This window comes from Ixodes scapularis, unplaced genomic scaffold, assembly GCF_016920785.2.
Source record: "Ixodes scapularis isolate PalLabHiFi unplaced genomic scaffold, ASM1692078v2 PGA_scaffold8__174_contigs__length_109621045, whole genome shotgun sequence".
NCBI classification, from domain to species: Eukaryota; Metazoa; Arthropoda; class Arachnida; order Ixodida; family Ixodidae; genus Ixodes; species Ixodes scapularis.
This window is the reverse complement of record NW_024609883.1, coordinates 79,732,398-79,752,686: the sequence shown is the minus strand read 5'-3', so window position 1 is coordinate 79,752,686 and position 20,289 is coordinate 79,732,398. Positions and strand designations below refer to the sequence as shown.

General features: G+C 47.3%; 1 protein-coding gene across 1 annotated transcript in view; it reads left to right on the top strand.

Moving 5' to 3' along the window:
* The window catches only part of LOC8026544, a 60,037-nt gene that overhangs the window by 33,393 nt on the left and 6,355 nt on the right, over positions 1 to 20,289 (top strand). The window contains exons 13-26 of the mRNA XM_040208749.2: positions 1,225 to 1,287; positions 1,986 to 2,085; positions 2,773 to 2,910; positions 4,511 to 4,598; positions 5,404 to 5,509; positions 5,623 to 5,666; positions 5,992 to 6,112; positions 8,070 to 8,179; positions 8,925 to 9,175; positions 12,224 to 12,375; positions 13,864 to 13,952; positions 15,828 to 15,957; positions 16,506 to 16,553; positions 17,209 to 17,254. Coding sequence (XP_040064683.1) covers positions 1,225 to 1,287; positions 1,986 to 2,085; positions 2,773 to 2,910; positions 4,511 to 4,598; positions 5,404 to 5,509; positions 5,623 to 5,666; positions 5,992 to 6,112; positions 8,070 to 8,179; positions 8,925 to 9,175; positions 12,224 to 12,375; positions 13,864 to 13,952; positions 15,828 to 15,957; positions 16,506 to 16,553; positions 17,209 to 17,254 — 1,486 coding nt within the window. The remainder of the gene's footprint in view (positions 1 to 1,224; positions 1,288 to 1,985; positions 2,086 to 2,772; positions 2,911 to 4,510; positions 4,599 to 5,403; positions 5,510 to 5,622; positions 5,667 to 5,991; positions 6,113 to 8,069; positions 8,180 to 8,924; positions 9,176 to 12,223; positions 12,376 to 13,863; positions 13,953 to 15,827; positions 15,958 to 16,505; positions 16,554 to 17,208; positions 17,255 to 20,289) is intronic.

Sequence of the window (20,289 nt, the reverse complement as noted above, 5' to 3'; positions counted from 1 at the left end):
TCTAATAGAATACTGAATAGTTCCTCCAAGCTTTTCCCTACTGCACCATGCCTAAACAAAAACCCATCTGAACTCGTAAAGGTTGTTCCCAAGCTTCCACTTGTCCTCATCCAAGCTAAGTTAATTTTAATCTAGCTATATTGATGGACTGTGACCTCAGAAAGCCCATTGCCTACACAGGAATGGCAAGTAAATGATGCATTTGACATAAAATGAAACCTAAAGAGATGACCAGCTATACCTGATCAAGGGGGGATTCATAAATCTTTTTGCTATATGCAAATATTCTTTACTAAATTTAGAATTTGAGTAATTAAAAAAATCATGAGCCATTCCGCTTTGTGAAGGTGGATGACCAGCGAAGCTGTTTACCACACGTCACAGACGTGACACAGAATTTTGAACAAAGGTACAAACACATTTGTTGTCTTGATCGGTAGTCATCGTGACGAAAGGTACGCACACACATGTCGAGGGCTGTCACCGCCTCGAGGAGCCGGAGGAAACTAGACGCGCGACGGGACCGCCACCCAGCAGAGGAAAAGAAAACTAGGCACGCAAGCGCTTGGAACGACGATAAAGAGAGGGAGATGCCAGCCCGCTCCGAGTTTTTGTTGATGCACACCAAGAATGCTCACAACCTTAGCCATAAACAGCTTCAGTGTACAAAGACAATCATGAATGATGAATGTAGGTTGTCAGGACATCTCTCCTAATATATACTCTTGCATAATAGCCACAGTTTAGTTTTAAAAATTTTACTGTTGTGTAGATACCAACATTTACAATGATTCCATTTATTTTTATGCACACCATATGCACGCGCGCACCATCCCGCTTTGAAGTGGGCATTCATCTTAAGAACATGACCGCAATATTCATACTTTTCAAAGTGTTAACCGCTGCCGGTTAGCCCCATTGAGCATGCTTCTCACCAGGCAGTGGTGCGCTGCGGAGAAGCAACACCCGCAGAAGCGAGCTTCGGTGGTGTTGCTTTCCACAGTGCATCGGTGCTCGGAAAGAAGCGCGCTCGACAGGGCTAACCGGCCACGGTCAACACTTATAAAAGTGTGAATATCAGAGTTCATCTTGAACCGAATGTCGAATAACATATTATTCAAAACTACTTTTTGAAAATTAGAATATTTGCACAACTCTGCTATTCTCCATTTCATATGTTTTTTTTTTCTTTTCATTCCTCTTCACCTCCCCCACTGTTCGTAGGCCTTCTTGGACGTTAGCTCGCACCTTCTCTCCCACAAGCCCCTGCTGCTACAGGACCAAACCGTGAGTGTCGGCGTGCACGAGGATAACGGTTCTCATTAACTCGTCAATTGTTAATTAATCCTTCGAGTGCCACGCCGAGGTATACTCGGGCACATTCTCGTGTGGTTTGAGTTTCGGTTTGCTTCCTGCCCCTCGCTGCTGGGCTCTCACTTCTTTTTAACTGTAGTTGCATGTATGAGCTAGCGATGAAAATAATATTTGATCTTCTGGCGCAACACTTATTGATGGCACGTAAATTTTTGTTTTTGTTTAGGCAACTTCTGTTTTGTTGTGTTCCTTCGTTGCTACGGTGTGGCAAATTTATGTCGTTCGGCCTCACGCTTCATGGCGAGCACAGAGATCTAGGAGTTACTGATTAACTCAGCGTCCGACGGCCATGAAAACGAGGACGTTACAGTTCCGAATAAACAAAGGCCGAGTAATGCCGCTCAAAGGAGCGACCTCCGGGTGCGGGGTCAAGGTGCCACCGTGTGTCAAAAAGTACAATACGAGGAATGTGTTATAGGTTGGAGGCGCGCAGATCTTCAATTAGCTTTCTGCCCATAAAATAGTGTGCCTTTTATAATTAAATATTCTTTGCAGAGCATGCAACGGTGTTAACAAAGCTGAAATTTGCGTTCGGCGTAAGGGGGAGAAAAACCCGGCACTCAGGGGGGGTAACAGTCTCATTTTCGTTGTTTGTGTCACGTGTCGTGCAGTTCATGGGCGACCTGCAGAGGCATGTGCTGCAGTTTGGACTCCTTGCCTCGGAGGCGCTTGGCCCTGGCACCATCTTGAACCTTGACCGTCCCGCCCTCGGTGAGTTGGGTCCTTTAATCAGTGTGGGTGTGGCGCGGTACCATGCCCGGAACAGATGTGCATGCGTGACGGCGCGAGAGTGACCGTCTGTCAAGAGACGCGAGGTTGAAGTACTTGTTTGCTCGAATGCGGAAATAGCGACCTGCTGTCTTCAAATCATAACTTGTCCAGTTTTAATTTCAATGATTTACTAATTTCTAAAAGTCTTAACAGCTCCTAAAAGCCGTGGACAAGGTACACAAAGTGGGCACTACCGTAAAATACGGAGGGAAACTGGGTTAATCTAGACGTGGGTACTTGTCCAATCAGATTGGGTGCTTAGCGTATAACTTGCCCAATTCCAAAGTTTTAGAAATGTTAATAGTGGGTGCTTGAACGAAGTGGGCCCTTCTGCGGTATTTTACGGTAATTATACAATTAAATAATTAATTATTGCTTTGGCTCGTTGAAACTGGAACTCTGCGTGAAGGCTTAAAACACTATTGCGGGAGAATGCCATAGCTAAGCAGTTACTAGTTTTGCTTAGTAACCAAGATTTATTTATTTGGCGGTAAGTGTTTTTTTTTAATTTTTTTTTTGACTGGTTAGGTGCGGAAATTAGCTGTCTATTTGAAACCAATAAGGATGTTACCCGTTTTCATGTTGGGCGTCTTCAGAACGATTTTGGTCTCCCCGATTCGCCCACAGTGGTGGCTTTGGGGCGCTTCACCAGACGGCCCGGGGAGCCGGTGGTGGTGAACATTCCCGTGGGCGGCGCCCTCGGCGGTTCTACGTCGTGGGCCGGCAATGCGGTGCAGTTACACCTGGCGCCGGCACCCGACGAAGGTGGGTGCCGCTTTGGCCGGAGTTTTACCGACTAGTAGTTCTCTAAATTTGTAGCGTCCCAATATGGTGTCTGGATTGCATCTGGCTCGCATGTTTACGACGTCATTACCGTGATTGCACGGTCCTAACGCACCCCCAATTCCAACACGCAGTCATATTTAGCTCCCATATATTCAAAAAGTAAATTGTTGCCGATTCTACCACACAGGCAAAACAATGAAGGTTGAACACATACCTCGTAGAATAGATTTTATGAAACGCACACCAACTAAAAAATAAATACTGTGCACAAGTCGGCGTTGTCGTAGTGCAACGACGGTTCTTCGCTGTCCATAGAGGTGATCCTTGCTTTCGTCTAAAGCGTTTTATGTGCCACGCTTCTTGCACTTGTGCAAGTGCGCAACCTTCGCCCCGGAGATGGTCGTCTTCCAAACAATGATTTACTAGCTCGTCGGGTCGCTGCGATTGCGAGGTCATGCATCGCTGCTCCGTTGCTATCTTTTCCCGCCAGCGTGATGACCTTTTGTTTAAATAAAGCCTCCCGGTGGAATTTCTTTCGTTTTTCCATCTTAAAACGGCAGACGCGAGAACGCGGACGCGAGAGAATGCACTCGATACGGCAGCGTTGGATACAGATACCAAAATGGTGAATGTAAACCTTGGAGGTGGGAAGCTTCTCGAGGCAACATGACACAATTAGAGGTGAAGCCGGGGGAGGGGAGACTGTCGGTTGGAGGGACACACCTCCAACGACGTCCAAAACCGTTATTGGACAAACTTGGGTGCCCTTGGACGCTATTGGACGACGGACTTTGGCACCCTTAGGGAGCGTTCCCACCTGCCACGACTTTTACTTATGACTTTGCTTGGGGTTTTCTCGTTTGGCTGGCTTGGGCCGGTGTGTCATCTCCTTTTATTCATAGCTTCGTGATGTAAACAAACGGTCATGATGGCGATGGGGCTAGGCACCTCATACCGAGCCTTTAATTTTTACAGCGGAACTGTTCAGGGCTAGTTTCCCCAGGATCGTGTCCCGCGCAAAGAAATGCCGACACAAAACTCTGGTTGCTGCCGTTGCTCATAGATGGCGGTAGCTGTCCAGAGTGTTGTGTTTGCCGGTTGTCCGCTTGCCACCGTCGCTCATAGATGGTGCAACCTTTCCAGCATTTGCACTCTGGCTTCCCGACTTGCGGCCGACCATTACTTCATTCTCACCATAGTACAGCTTCGCTGGTCTTCCTTCTTCACCAGAATGGAAAGGCTAAAAGATTTTCTTTTGTGTTTCGGTTTTTGGATTTGATTGTAACGTGCATGTATATTTGGGCGCTCATTTTAGTAAAAAAACAGTGCATTAGAATCGTGCAAACATGGCATTTAGTCAGCAGAGAGAGAGAGTGAGAGAGAAAAAAATAAAGTTGTGAAGAGCCGATTGACGGTGCTCGCGTCACGACCACTTACGACTGATGACAATGAGCTGGAAAGCCAGGTCTGTGCAACAACCCATAGTGGAATGCAGGAGTTATAAAGCAGTTGGTCACGCTCAAGTGTCTGAATTAGCCTATAGTTTTTCCAGTCCCAAACGAGGGCCGTGTCGTTGCAGAGGAGGCCCCTTCGGAGGTGTTGGTGGCAGTGGCCCTGTTCAAGACCTTGGGAGAACTACTGCCCGAGCGATTCCTGGCACGACATGGGTGCGTCTCTATCACCAGCGTGTTGAGCGCCTGCAACGCTTTCTGTTTCAGCTCTGCTTTTCCTTCCTGGGAGGCACACAGCTTTGTGAAAGACATCGAGACGTCGCGTCTCACCGTGAATGTCCTTTGGGTGTCCATAAAATCACGCATGTCTTCTAAGATGCAGGAAGATCCTGCAATGTTGGAAAAAACCGGGGAACGGAGTCGGAGCTTCTGTTGGTTCCTCGGTCTCGGATTTTGGCAACATTGAAAGGCCACAACGGCTTGCTTGTCTCTTTGCCATTATCTTCATCCAACATTCTGCTTTCTTCTTGTTTTTTTTTTTGCCAATATCATCGTGCCACTACAATCAAGTAAATGGCTGTATGTGAATTAGAAATAAAAATTAAAGTACGATAAAATATTGAGTAAGTTCCCACAGTAAGGGAGGTAATCACCAAAAAATGGGGATGGGTGCTTGTTTGGTCCATGAGGAGGAAAGCAGAAGGAACAGGGCAGGCCTCGTCTTATCCAATGGAACTGTAGAGGAGCAGTACAGGAGTGGTCTGTCGGAACTTATAGTTTTATAATTGGCTGTGCTGCTCTTATCAGGCCTGCTTTGCACTAGCACTCTCGCATCGAGCTTCACCGCTTTGCACCGACGCACTCGTGTAAAGCTTCGCCGCTTTCCACCGGCTCTCTGGAGAAGCATCCGACGCGGAGGAGCACCTCGGCTAGCTCAGTGCGTTCGGAAGCTTGCAGTTGTGCGTGCTTATTGTGACATGGGCGTAGCATAACGTTCTAAAGTAACCTCTCGTCTCTGCAGAGATCAAGAGGACCAGCTGCATGAACTCTACTCCAGCCTGCTGGGTGTCGCCCTGAGCAAAGAAGAAGGCGTCCGAGTGCGAGTGCGTCTCGCTCATTCCCGCCAGGTGAGGCTAGACCTTTAGTCGAGCAGAAAAATCTGCTCCGGTACGTGCTTGTTATGAAAAAGACATTAACTTTTGTTTTGGATTTTTTTTCTTCTTCGGCAACCGACGTACAGGAGCGACGGGAGGCGGTGTGTGGTCGGGCCGATCTTTCGAGAAGGTGAGCTCATTCGCTCTTCCTGCGGTGGCTTGATGCCGGTGGTGCGGGCAACTGTGGTACGGGGTGTGGCATGATTGATACCGGGTGCTCGAAATAATTCAGACAGCGTCATAGACGACCATTTCTCGTAAATGGTGCGTAGATATTTGTGTCTTGAAAATACCGCAAAGCCTGGAGCCTAGTCGTACGCAAATCGTAAGCACTGCAAAGCCTGGAGGCTAGTCGTACGCGAATCGTAAGCGGTCCAGGACTACCCGACAGGTGGCCCCGGTGCCGGTCGTGAGGTTGTGCGTGACTTGGGGTGACGGGTCTCTCTCCCTTCCAGCGCCATTCACTTTTTGCTGGACGGATGCCGCAACGAGAGACGACCCAACAACGAGAGCGCCACTTGGTGCTCTTGTAGGCAGTCCGGCACCCACGCCTTGCTGGTGGAAGAGCCGCGTCAGGTGGGGCGATTTCGCTTTTGAATCGGTGCCACGTGGTGTGCCGTATTGCCGCGTGCGTAGTAAACGAGCACGCACCGTGCGCGCGGCTTTCTTGCGGAGGCATGGGGTTCAGCTTCACTAGCTTACCGTCTCACTTTAGCTTCTCTTCTAGAAAGTTCCAGTTTTTGTTCTTGGCAATTATCGCGTGTTCCGGGTTAGAATCCTCCCAAACACGGCACATTCTTAAAAGCAGCGCTGGTGCACTGGTTTGTCGCCTTTCCTTCGCTGCCGCAGAACATACGGTTCTTTGACGTTTCATTTGTGGGCACAAGTTTGCCCCGTTAAACATGCATTTTTGGTTGTACAGTATTCAATCGTTTTTCGTCTTTGACATTATTACACGGTAAGAGCCTTTTTGAAGTGAGGCAGTCGTGTTCATATTGAAGGATTTCCACTTTCTCTACTGCATCTGTTTCGCGAAATTTGCTGAAGTCCCTCGCACTTCAGAGATACTTGTTGCCATCAAACCTACAAGATTTCCCTATGGACTGACAATTCCTGTGAACTTCAGCAATTTCAATTGCATAATAAATAGTTATTTCCTTTTTTCTCCCCAAATACCGCAATATACTTTACAAAATGGAATGACCTGCCACACTATATTGTGTATTAGAAATACTTAGTATATGAGAGTGTATGGTCAGTTTTAATATTTGTTTTCATTCTGTGCCAAATTGACAACTATTATTTTGTATAATGTCAAGTAAGCATACAGTATTTACTCGCACAATGAACGCACTCGCGTAATGAACGCACCCCCCAAGCCGGCTGTCAAAATTTTGACCCCCTCCCCCCACGCGCGCGAAATGAACACACTTTTCTTTCCTTGTGCAGTGAGGTCGCGAATGCATGGGCAGCGTGGGCGAACAAAACGCTTTGCAAAAGGCGTTAAAAAATTCGCAAAGATCCAACGGAAGCAATAAAAAAAAACATGGAGAGGAGCTTTTTTATTTTTGCACAGCGCAGTCTGGACTTAGGGTTTGCGCGCCGCTGTGCGGAAGGAGGTAAAAAAGAGTAGCAGAGAAGCGCTCTAAGCGAACAAAACAGCTTGCGAAAGGCGGAAAAAAAAAATAAAAAAAACCCACGGAACTGAGAAAAAAACAAAAGAAAAAGAGGAGCTTTTTTTCTTCTTTTTTTTTTTGCACAGCGCTGTTTGGTTACGGGGGTCGTGCCCGCGCCGCGCGCAAGGAGTTAAGAAAGATAAGCGGAGAGCCCTTGCCTAAGCAACGCCTAAGCAAACAAAACAACTTTCAAAAGGCGGCAAAAAAAAAAAAAAAAGCCTAAGCAACTAGGAAAAAAAAAAGAGATTTTTTTTTTTTTGCACAGTTTAGTTTGGTTACGAGGTCGGGCGCCGCCCGCAAAGAGATAAGAAGTTACTTCGATTTTTCAGGATAAAAGGTCCCTTCATTATGCGAGTAAATACCGACGCAAAAGTTTTACTTGGCGTAATGAACGCACCCCCAACTTTGCATCGATTTTTTGGAAAAAAAAGTGTGTTCATTCTGCGAGTAAATACGGTATGTGGCTTAATATGCTCTTTTTTATTTTAATACTATGCAACAGTTGACTATACTAAGTAGTGTGGAAACATTTATTTGTTTTATGAGAGTCTTTCCCTCTACAACTTGTATTGGCCTCAGTCCTCTTGTAATGGACGTTTGACAGTTTGCTTTCGAATCGAATACATAAAATTACATATGTATTAGAAATCTATGTGAGCAGGAGCCAGACAGTGAGCCCTCAGCCGAGTCTCAGAATCACTGATCAGGGCCTGAGTCAGGTTTGATCCCAACCATGAGCCGGGCCAGGCCAATACCGAGTTTTGAAAATCTACTCATCGATATTTTCTGAACAAATAAAGAAAAAAAATGTGGGTAATGACAACAGCCCACCTGCCTTCAATCTGTCGGGTCTGCAGGGTTTGACGGAAGGCGACCAGGAATCGGACCTGATAGCTGGTCTCGGCTGCGGTGCCTGCCTGGTTCTGGTACTGGTCACATTGGTCGTGTTGCTGCTGCGTTGTTGTCGGTACGTACACCTTGTCGAGAATTTGGTCGAGACCCTTGGCGCTATCACACATCCTAGCTACTGTATGTGGAACTACTTTGTGCATGTGAACAGGTGCTTATAGAGAAAATTGAATTTTCTTTCTGGCAGCTCACTTTGTGCCGCATTGTTTGTTTTGCTTCTAAGTACATATGATCTTAATCTGATGAGATCAGTGGACCCTGGGCCCTATGAGGTCCTTAAAACTCAACAATCTAGGACTTTTTAATTTTGAACTTAATTCGTCAATTTCAACAAGCCCTTAAACCCTCCAAAGTCCCTCTTCAACAGTCTTGGGCTTTTTAGACCGTTGAGTTCAGTGGACCCTGGAACCCTGTTGAGTCTATTGAACTGAACAGTCTTCTTGGACTTCTTAATTTGCCGGACTTTTTATTCTGTCCGAATTTTTACTTTGCTGAAATTAAGGGACCTTTGGACTCTCTTGAGTCCCTTACTTATGGTAACATTTGTGTACTTCTTAATTTTTGGTTTTCTTAATTCTTGGACTTTTAACCTTTTGGACCCCTCAATCTGTTGGGCTTCTTAATCCGTTGGACTTCTTTGTATGTTGAGTTTAATGGATCCTTGGACCCTCTCTGTTCGAGTCCCTTAGTCTCGAAGGGTCCAAGGCTCCTCGAAGCTCAGTTTGCCGAGCCCTCGGACTTGACGAACTGGCAGCACGGACTCAGCGACTCAGCAGCTCGCTTGAGGACGGTGTGCCCTGCAGGCACGGCGGCGGAGTGGAGGCCATCCAGGTGCAGGTGTGCCTGGCCCTGTGCGGGGCACTGCTGACGCTCCTGCAGGGGGTGAGGGCCCGCCTGCCACGCTCTTGCTTCCCGTATGCGGTGTCGGCGCTGCAGCTCTGCCTGCTGGCCGCCTGCTGCCTCCAGCTGTGCACGGCCCTGGTGCTCTACATGCAGCTGGTTGACGCACGCAGCGTGAGGCACCCTGCCCTCAAGGTCGCAGCCCTCGGCTGGGGTGGGTGCAGCGTCTCTTGCCTTTTGGCTGGCATTTGTTGCAATGCGCCGGCTGCGTTGGAGGTGTTTGGGAAGTAACGGGAAAGGGGAGGGGGGGGGGGCGAGAAATAGAGCAGAGAAAAGGTTGGGCACCCTCCTTCTTGCCGCAACGAGTGGAAGTCGTTCGAGCATTTGTCGACTTCATTTATTTCTATACAATGCGTGATGCCAATGTCTTTCTGAAAAGTAAGCTAGGAAAGGAGTATAGTGCGTTCCTAGCTTACTTTTCAGAAAAGGAACGCACTATACTCCGTTCACCTCTAAGCTAAGACTAGAAACTCTGCCTTCAGCGCGAGCTCGCTGGCTTCCGCAGTGCTTTAGTTGCGCGTGCTTGTGCGGTCACACTTGTGTTAGCAAGGGCAGAAAGCTCGTACTGAAGGCGGAGCTTCTGGTCTCAGCTTAAGGGTGAACGGAGTATAGGCACAGACCTTACAGCTAATGTTTTGCTGCTGCTTTACGTACGTTAAGATGTCGCCAGCGATATAGGCCCATCGGGACCGTCCACCATGACCACCGATCTCCACGTCTGTGCCCCACCGTTCCGAGGTGACCGGAATGCACGGGACCTTTCTCTCCATGATTATTATATTAGCTTTATCGGTAGAAATGTCCAAAGTGTCTAGCGGGAGGGGGCGGCGGGGGTGTGATCGCCCCTCTCCCGTTTGAATGCCTTCGGTGGACGAGCTACAGACATTTTCGGTGCATCAGCTACTCGAGCCGCCCCCGGTCGGTGTGCGCCCTGGGCCGCTGTTGCCGGGCTGTATTTTGGTCTGCACCTGCGTCTGTTTACCTCGCTTGTGAGCGTATTTGTGACGATGAGCGAACGCAGTGGGATGCGTAAGCTGCATAAACGGCGTTCAACGGCCAAGACGTGCTATCTAGTGGTTTGCAAAAACTGCAATGGCGACATAGGTCTGGAACCGTGCTGTGTGCACTGAACATGCCCCCTGAAGCACAAGGACTGTCCGTGTTTGGTGCCATTCTGCGATGCACCGATTGATACTGGCAGCACTTTTTCTCGGGCTGCGCTCGCGAATTAGCGACTAATCGTTTGCGGGAGACTTTCTACCCAACGCATAGGTTGTCTGCTGTAACTCATTCCGGTGTGCCCAACATCGAACGCAATATTTTTCTGATGAGTGGCCAAGCGCAATGTTAAAGACCGCATACAAGTGGCTTCCGGGCGACGAGCGAAGTTTACTAGGAATCTAGTATACTCCGTTCACCCTTAACCCTTTGCGGTCAGATACTCTGACCAACCTAATGGTCATTCTGGTCAGGAACTATTTTGTACGCATGGGCCCCGGAAAAGTAAAATTATTTCGGCGTACAAAGGTAACGTCTCACACTGAATGTAAAGACAGGAAAGTCCGGGAGATTGTTTGTGTATTAACTCCGGAACAATGTTTGTGGCGGAGCGGCTCCGCGGCTGCTGTCTTGCGCAGTCTTTTTATATTCATCACTACTTTCACTCAAGTCACAGAGGTCGCCTCTCCATCATCTGATGGAGGGATATAGTCGTCCTCTTCACTGAAATCGTCGTCACCTTCAATTACATCATGCAGAGAGTTACATAAAATGAGCGTGGCTGGAACGTGGCTATAACCATCGTGCCAGCGAAGTTGAAATTTGTGCGCTCCTCCGTTGCGCTAAAAAACATACAACATAAAACATCTTTTTTTTTATTACTGGTCCTGCCCTCTATGAGAAGAAACTCGAACCCTTTTAAGAGTGATGTGATTGAAGTCTTTTTCAAGAGATGGTGCCACCAATCCAGCAAAAAGAGTGAAGGAGCATGTTTCAAAGAACAAGGGAACGCGTGATGGGTGACGCCCGACTCCTGACCGGAAGTGCATTTTTCCGATGTCGGGCCTGGCCCAACACATGACCGCAAAGAGTTAAGCTGAGACTAGACGCACCGCCCTCAGCGTGAGCTGGCTGGCTCCTGCAGTGCTTTGGTTGTTTGCGTGCCTGCACATTCACACTTTCCTTAGCTAGGGCAGAAAGCTCGCACTGAAGGCAGAGCTTCTAGTCTCAGCTTAATGGTGAACAGAGTACAACCAAGCAGTGTGACGAGCAATAGCAAGCAATCGGGCCCAGCAACGACCCAGCCCGTCGTTGATCACCAAGTTTTTCGCTTGCAAATCGCCAACGTGATTAAAGTGCCCAAATGCAGGGAGAAACAAGACCGCGACGAGTAAAGTATACACATGCAGCAATGGATAAGACTGCGATGGCCTTGCTGTGTCAGCTCGGCATTTGCAGAAGTCACGCTGAGTTTCAACTACATTTATTTACGTAACAAATGTGACAAACTTGCATGGTCAATGAAATCTAGGCCATAATCTTTTGCTGTCGACCCATTCAGAGTAACATTCCATCGTATATAACACCCCGGCTGATGGCAAAGCGCAGTATATGCGGTGCTACACATAGTGCAGCATCAGGAAAGTAGAGGCCGGCAACGGCGGACGGGTCACGTGATGTCAAGATGGCGGTGCCCATGCAAGATTGCCTGAAAGCATCTATATAGCCGAAGCATGTTTTCTACCGAGAAAAGTCAAATTGGGTTGCTTGGATATTGCGACTTTCATATCTTCATAGTGAGTGTACGGCCGTTAACCTTGAGTTGTTGCCATGCATCGAACAGTGTTAAAAAAGTACTTGTAATCACTTTGAAATGACGTTTCACCTAAAGATGCTTATTTGAAGTTGGTTTTTCACTAAAAACCAACTTCTGTGTCATTTGACTTAATTTAAAACGTAATCTGCCACTTGTATTTCAAGCACTTCTTGCATGTATTTCACTCGACACCGCTAAGATTCAGCCTCCTCTGTCGCCGCAATCGAATCGCGATTCCACCTGTACTTTGCGTTATCCTTTAACACGCAGCTGAGGAGGTTGCCAGCATTTGACTATACGGGATTCTGCCTTCGGCAGCCTCGGGCTCCTGGTCAAGCAGACTTTGAGCCGGTAAATGCTTTGACTCTGGCTTCGGCCACTCTGCAGCCGTCCCGGTGATCGTGGTAGGGGCCAACCTGGCCGCCCAGGTGCTTGAGGGGTTCCGCCTGGAGAGCTGGTGGCTCACCCTTCGCACCAGCTCGGGTCACCTGTCCAACTACTTCTGCGCCTTCTGCGTCTCCCTGGCCATCATGACGGCGGTGAGTTCGACCTGCGTGGCGACTCTTGCCAGATTGGTGCACGTTCGGGGGCAGCTCAGTTAACGGTTGAACAATCCCTCGCCCGACTGCACCGCTTTGAATTAAAGTGTTGGGGCTCGTTTCGTTAGCCACCGCTGCGCATATTTCGAAAAATTTGTTACAGTTCCTCGCGTTTCAGGAGCCCGGCGGTCTCGTCATTTTGTATCTTCATCGACCCGAGTCGAGGCGGGGACGCTTTCTGCGAGGCTCATTTTCTATGAGGCCCGTGTTCTGCGAGTCATGCTTTCCCCAAGGCTTCTTTTCTATTAGACCTGTTGGTTCTTATCCGCACAGGCTTGTAGAAACAAATCGAGAAGCTTTATGCCTTAAATATCGCCTTGTGTCAACAGGCGCTGGCGTATGTGTTTTGTTTGTAGGAAAAGAAACCATAAATTGATAAGGCACCATTCTTGTGCCACCGCTGGTGGCACAAAAACCATCAGGTTTGGGGTCTCTGCTGGTGGCCAAAGGCGCCGACGGTACCATGTCTGTTAAGAACGCTCTATAAAACGTCGGTCGTTATATAGGATGACTGAAGTCACCAGGCTCCATCTAATATCGAACATTGTTAAAATTACGCACAGATAGAAAGGAACAGAGAACAGAAGAAAGTTTAAATTGCTTCGTGCAGGCGGCCGTCTTTACGGTCCATATTTTAGATTGAGCCTGGTGATTTCAGACACCCGTAGGTGGTCAAATATGTTGCGCCCATATGAAAGACACTTATACAATAGATTCCTAGGTGTTTATTTTTTTTTTTAATGAAGAGAGTTGGAAGAGCATGATTTAACCCGTGGAATGAAAAGTAGACATGTCATATTATAGATTCTTTTCTTTTCAGATGCAGTAGGTTTTTGTATGTTAACCGTCTTGCACAGGCGTGTCCTGTATGCAGGTTGAACATTGCTCACTTAAGCCGTGGTCACCGCTAGTACAACGTACAAAAGACGGCCTGCAGACAGTCTGAGGCATGTTTCTTCCTCGTACTATGATGGCACTGTCAGATTAGAAACCATCTGCAGTCGTGTTTGGAGCACACAGGCGTATGAAGCAAACGTGGTTTGACTGTGCTCGAGGCATGTCCACCGACACTTCCGTCACCGCTCCTGCAGTGAATACTGTGTCCCGTATGACGTACAAACACTGTGACTGTGGCCTCGAGCAACCGTGACTAGAAATGCGAAAAGCATTCGATGTAGTGACCTTGAGCTTGCAACCAGCGACACGACCGTAGTCGGCGTGGGTTAAGAGCGAAAGCTCCTTCCCACCTCTTTCCATTTTAGCAGAGCAAACGCTGGACAAGAGGTCGCCTCCTCTCCGGCATTCGCTCTGCCGAAGGGGAGGGAGGTGGGAGGGGCCTACACTCCACTCTTGACCTGTTACCGGCTACGATATTAACGACTCTGTAGCACCCTTCGGCTGAAAATCCTTTGCCGCTTTGTCCCGCAGCTTCACCTGCTCCTTTTCATGACGGTGAGAGCGGAGCTGCGGCGGCAGAAAACGTTGGGAACGCCGAGGAAGCAAGTGGCAGCCAGTCGGTGAGTACTGCACCGCTGCGGGATGTCTCGCCGTCATGGTCCCTCATCTCCACGATACAGTGAAAGTGCCAACTAGAAGGAGGGATGCCCTGCACAATGTTCGGACTTCAAATTTTTGAAGGGGTATTCGGGGGGTGGGGTCTGTTGCATTTTAGCTCGGACTTCAATGTGTTTCTGCCCAGCACACTCTTTTAAATAATCTTGTCACTGCAGTCTGTTTCCTTGGGTTTGGGAGGCTCAAGTTTAGGGATGAAGTTTAGCTTGTTGCTTACATGTTTTTTCTGTTGTTGGGCAGCCAGTCATGCATGCTTAAATGGACATAGAACTCTGTATTTACCCTCCTCTGGGAAAAGATTAAGTTGAAGCTAATCTGACATGAAGCAATTTATATACGGCAGTTGAAGAAACCGATTGAAAGAATTGATCTGCATGCTTGCTGGCGGTAGGCGGTGGTATCCTTCCAAAGTTTCAGCTTCAGCAGTTGCAGAGGCAAAACATTGGCAGTAGAAAAACATAACTTTTGTGTGGGAGCTGCTTGCTGTAAAGTCAGAAGACAACACTTGACGCTGGCGAGTCTATAGTCTGTGTCACTAGTTGTATGCAGTACAGGCAAAGGCGACGCCAGGCATGGGGAGAAAGGACAAGCACAAGCAAGGCTGGGGAGGACAAGAGAAACTTTCTCTCCTCTAATGTTCCTAGTGCTCTGCCTTTCTCTGCTCGCTTTCCATTGCCCTCCTTTCTTGTCCTGCCTTCCTAGTGCTTGCCCTTTCTCTCCCCACCTTGCGCTGCCTTTGCCTGCACTGCACACAACTAGTGACACCGTGTATAGACATCTACGTCGTCAAAAGTATAAAACCTAATGCCAATCATTCTGGAGTTTCAGCACAACCATTCTTTTTGCTTCAAATAAACAGCATAAGTTTTTAATGTTTTTTTAGGTGTGAATATTTTTGCTTCAAATTGTGCGATATCTTGTGCGAGCGCTGTAAAAAGAGTAAATATGTCATTAATTTTTATTGCAGCACGAATGCTGCAATTTTGAGCCACTACTTATGGACCTATTTCTGTTTTTAAATAATGCCTTTCTCTGTTTCAAAGGCCAGTATTTATTGTATATTTCCATCAAAATTACCCTTCCTCATAAAAAAATAACGATTCTTATTCACTTCTCACATCGGTCACTGCACGCACGCTGAAATTTCGAAAGCATATCCCCATCACCTCCAGTTGCACCTTTGTGCGAAATGCTGATGCTCCCAGAAAACAATGTCAACGTTACCATTGGGAAAATTGGCTCGTACAATGCAATACACATTCGAGGAACAGCATGTCAGCTTTCTTTGAACCCGTAATTCGAAGCATCCCAAGCTCAACAGAAAAAAATATTTTGGGTCAACGCTTTTGTCGAATGGGCGTGTGCCATACTGCGTCTCACCGTAACTTGGCAGACGGCAAAGGCTACAGTCCCAGCGAGCCAATCGGCTCATAGGAGGGGGACACGTGACTATGTTCCATCTCACTTGTTGTGTGCAGCGCCATTGAGGCCATGGGCGGGAGAGAGAGGAAAGAATTTTTCTTACAAATTTTGGGCAACGGGCTAATTTCCGAGGGGACAAAAAGCGACGTCTCGGGCACAATAAAAACGGTCCTGGTTAGAGGGGAGTTCCTTATTTCCCTCTTTTCCAACTGCATGGATGACGGGCTTGCCCCCGGAACTTCGGTAAGGCCGTCGCATGCCACACCGCCTCCATCGCTCCGATTGACTCAAAGGGGCCGCTGCGTTTGCCCTTTGCCAAGTCACGGCGAAACAAAGTGTAGCGTCGAGCGATGTGTTGTTGTCATCCGACATAATACGTGCGCCGAAAACTCTCGCAGGTCTGGGCTTCTGAACGGCTCGATGGCCATCCTGGTGACTTTGATCGGCATGTCGCTGGCCAGCATCGTCTACGTCAACATGGAGGACGTGTTGCGCTCCTACTTGCTGGCAGCCACCTCCTCTCTTCTGGTGAGGCAGTCGCCTGATGTCTCGTATGCTTAGTTATGAACAGGGTTATAGATTTTCAGAAGATACCAACGAACCCTGAAACTTGATTCCGAGCCAAGAGAAGAAATACGTTTTACGGAAAAAAAACCTCTATCTGCATCTCCCCCCCTCCTCATAAACTCCGAAAACAAAACCCTAATTACGAAAAGGGACAAAACAAAATTGTGTGTTTGGTTTTGAGCAGAACTAAAGTTCTTTAACCTTTTGGGGTCCCGGAAAACTACTAGCCAGCCTCCCCTCAGACAACTGTCGGTACTAACTCTCGGTGTGGTTAACACATTCGGCTGCAGCTTTTGCATTTCGCCTTCACCACCACCTTCCAGCGAAGTTTCACCGCTCTGCGACGCGCGGCCCATTGGTGCACCGAGAGAAATGCCCGGTTGTTTTATAGAGCGGAACTTGTTGGTTTGCGGACCTTATTGAGACTGACAATTGTGGGAAGGGGTCAACCAATGTGTGAGTGAATAGGCCTGGCTAGAACCTAACGGCCGCTCGTTGTCTCTTTGCAGGGGCTTCTTGTTTTCTTTGTCTATGCTGTGGCTGGCCGGCGGAAAACGGTGAGAAAGTTTGTCCGCTCCCGAGAATACCCCGAAACCTTTTGCTGTTTGCTTGAATCTAGCCAGAATAGAAGTCTTTAGTGAGTAATCTGACAACCTTGATGAAGCCAGATTAGGTTGTTTCCAGATAAATAGTGAACCTTACCTAATATTGCACGCTAGGGACAGATTCCTTTAGATCTAGACATATGCAATCCGTAGTGATGCGACTGGAGCAAAACACAACAAATTCACTATGCCTCGACTCTTTCTTCATTAAATGTAGCGACGAATCGAGCTGTTTATCGAGGAATGCTGTAAATGATGCATACGTGTCTGCTTTTACTTTTAACATACCTACCGACCTGCTTTGGCCTCATGGCTGGCAGTATGTTAAAATTAAAATATACATAAATAGGTCATAGACCAGATAAAAGTGGCAATTATTTTTGAAGACTTCATTTTTAATGCTTAATTTTAGGGGGAGAAATAAAATAAGTTTCACATTTGCTCCCTGTTTCTTCCACAGTCACGGGCTCCGTATGCAATGTGATACATATCGTTGACTTTTTCAAAGGTTCTGCGACGGTGCTCAGCAACCAGACTTGGTTGTCGGTGGACAATTGTTGAAAACTGCGCTTCCATTGCATGAATAGAGTGTGTGTCCTGTTTGCAGGCATCTCCCATGGCACTGTCTCAGCAAAGGAGCAGCCCCAGTAAAGGTCAGTGTTGATTGCTGGCAGAGTGAATTGTGTGTTCACATGTGATGTCTACAGGATGTATAGCACCTCTTGCCACGACACGTCTTACGGATACCTAATAGTAGTATTTCTGTTCAGGGGGCTTCAAGTCAAGTACGAAGTAACAAGTTGATTTTGTCTTGAGATAAAAAAAAAAAGATTACATTTGGTAAAAAGTATTTCAAACTAACGACATTGAACACAATTCAGTCTGAAAAGTCAATTCAAGTATGTCTTCAACATAACCTTGCAGGATGTTTTTCCTCCCAAGCATACCTTTATTAAGCAGAAATAAATTCAATAAAAAATTTGAGCAATGAAGTAACTCTCTTCTTTGTGAAGCAGTTGCATTGCGTCAATAGTTCTACCTCTTAACAAGGACTGAAATTTGGTGTAGCTCTCTCCCCGAGAAGTACTATTCAAAAACGTAATCCGCATAAAGTACGAGTACCTGCTCCTACTTGGACTAAAACGAGATGTCTCTCTCTGCACATCCTTGAGCAAAACACAAATAGTACATGAAACCCACTTGTACAGGTCTATTCTGAAGAACCACTAAAGTCACGTAGGGATGGGAAATATTCAGTTATTACGAATAGCCAATCGGAATTCTGTTCTATTCGGCATTTGCTTCGAATCGAATTTAAGTATTCGACAATATCAAATTATTCAACAATATAGAATTATTCAACCTTTCTAAATACAGTCAAACCCGGCTATATCGAACCCGTTTACATCGAAATATTCCTTATATCAAACAATCTTTGTGCACAGTAATTTTACAGTGATAATATATAGCAAAAACTATGGTTGCATCGAACAAAAATAGCAGCCGCTACCGATATATCGAACTGCTAAGAGCGCCAATTTGCTCTGCAAGCTGACTTTCCCCCAACGCGAGCAACCGCATTGGGGAAAAGCCAGCTTGCAGAGCACGCTGGCTTTTTTCTTCTTTTTGTTTCTCCGGGCGGCCGCGTCGACCATTCGGAAGAAAAGAAAAATATATTTTGTGGAGGGAGCGGAGAGAAGGTGCTCCGTGGGGGGCCCCCTCTCCCCGCACCGTCTACAAAGCAATTAACGCAGCCGCCCCACCCCCCCCCCCCCCCCAAAAAAAAAAAGAAAAAAAAAAAAAAAAGTTAGCTTGCTTTGCTAGCTGGCTTCCCCCAACGCAGCCACCTGTTTTAGGGGAAAGCCAACTTGCAGAGCAAAACGTCATTCTGCAGGAGAAGGAGCTCCTGCTCGGACGTGCTCCGTGCTCTCGGCATAATTCAGCGCTAATGCAGCGACCTCAGCATTTTGGAATCCGTCGATAGCGTAGAAAAATATCGTTATCGCGGATGCAATGAAGAAAAAGCAACAGAAGATGCAAGACTACTTCATTGTGTAATATTTCAGCAGAAAGTGTTGATTTTTGAGTCAAATTCATTAAAACTTTTATATTGAATTACCCGCTATATCGAACTGATTGACATTTTTTTGCGAATTCGTTATAAACGGGTTTGACTTGCTCTGGCTTGGATTTCTGGCCAGGTGGTGCAAGCTTCCGACCATTTCGACCATTTCGTGCTCCCGAACTCAATGCGGAGGGCAAGTTCGTCTGCTTCCTGCGCAGGGGGGTAGCGGTGACGTCAAAACGCCGAGCCCTGATTGGCTGATTGCGACCCCCTATCTGATCATTGTCTGCTCCTCTGTAGCGTCGTCTGCTCGCAACTTCGTCTGTGTCTGTCTTACCTTTCCTGCGACTTTCGGAAGTGCAGGTCTTTACGAGCGAGCTCGATTTTGGCTTTCAGAGAGGGCAGACGAAATAACTCAAGCTGTACATTGTTTTTATCTAACAACTAGCAGACGCGCATCAAGGAGAGAAGTCAAAAGACTCACTGGCGAGGTGTCCCGAGGCGCCGAGGTTTGTTTCCTAAGAACCGAGAGTGAGGGTGGTTAGTGTCCGGAAGTTTTCTCCCAAATATTTTTTCCCTCTTGTGTGCGGCGAGGCTCCTCACTCTTTAACGGCGTCGGTGGGTTGGCGCAGTTGGCGCAGTTAATGTCGTCTGCTTTACGTCTGCAAGTCAAAGCAATGGCTGCTTTACCTTTCCTGCGTCTGTCGGAGATTCACCACTTTTTCACCGGCGAGAACGCGGCCTTTGAAAAAGGCGAACGGAAATATCTTGAAGTATACGTCCTTTCTTTTGAGGTGAAGGATTTCACTCTAGTTGCGAATGTCCAGGCGTCGTTTAAGAATTGTAGCTACGCGGTAAAGATTATGCTCTCCGATAAAGGTGCCATTTTAGAGAGTCACTGTGAGTGCCCTCGCGGGGTCGCAAAGTGCAGCCATATGGTGGCTACAACACTTTACGCGGCTCTAAATGGAGTGTCCAAGACGGATCTTCCACAGCAGTGGCTGCAACGCCCCAAGAGCAGCATGCAGCGGCAGGTCGCTCGCTCAGGTAAGAAGTAAACACCATATTCATCGATATGTTAAAACGTTTAGTTGCTCGAGTTTCGTGAATGGTACCTCGCGTTTAATGAGGTGTTCAAAGATAATCAGCTAAAAACAGATGACAACAGATGTAGTGACTGTACATAAACAAATGCGGCTGTGCGATCGGTACTGTGAGCACATCATAGCCCAAAAGTGCTCAATCGCTGCTTGTTGTCACAACTTTCTCGCTCGACTAAAAGGCTGTTGTCAGTTAGCGTATTGGGGTATGTATGTGTGGCGTAAACCCAAGTGGCAAAAGTTTGAAAACCTGTGCTAATCTGTGGAAGAAAATCTGAGCAAGATCAATCAAGCTACCCGAGCGGCGTCGATTGTATCGTGAAAGTTATGTCGTAGACTTGTTGACGCCAAGAAGTAAAATTTGTTATAATGTAATTAAATGCAAAGGTGCAAGCGAGCTGGACAAGAATGACAAAAATAATCCCTGGAGAAGGGGAATAAGAAGTACGAAGGGCAAACACGAATCTTTTTCGAAGGCCGCGTTGTCGCCGGTGAAAAAGCGGTGACTCTCCGACAGACGCAG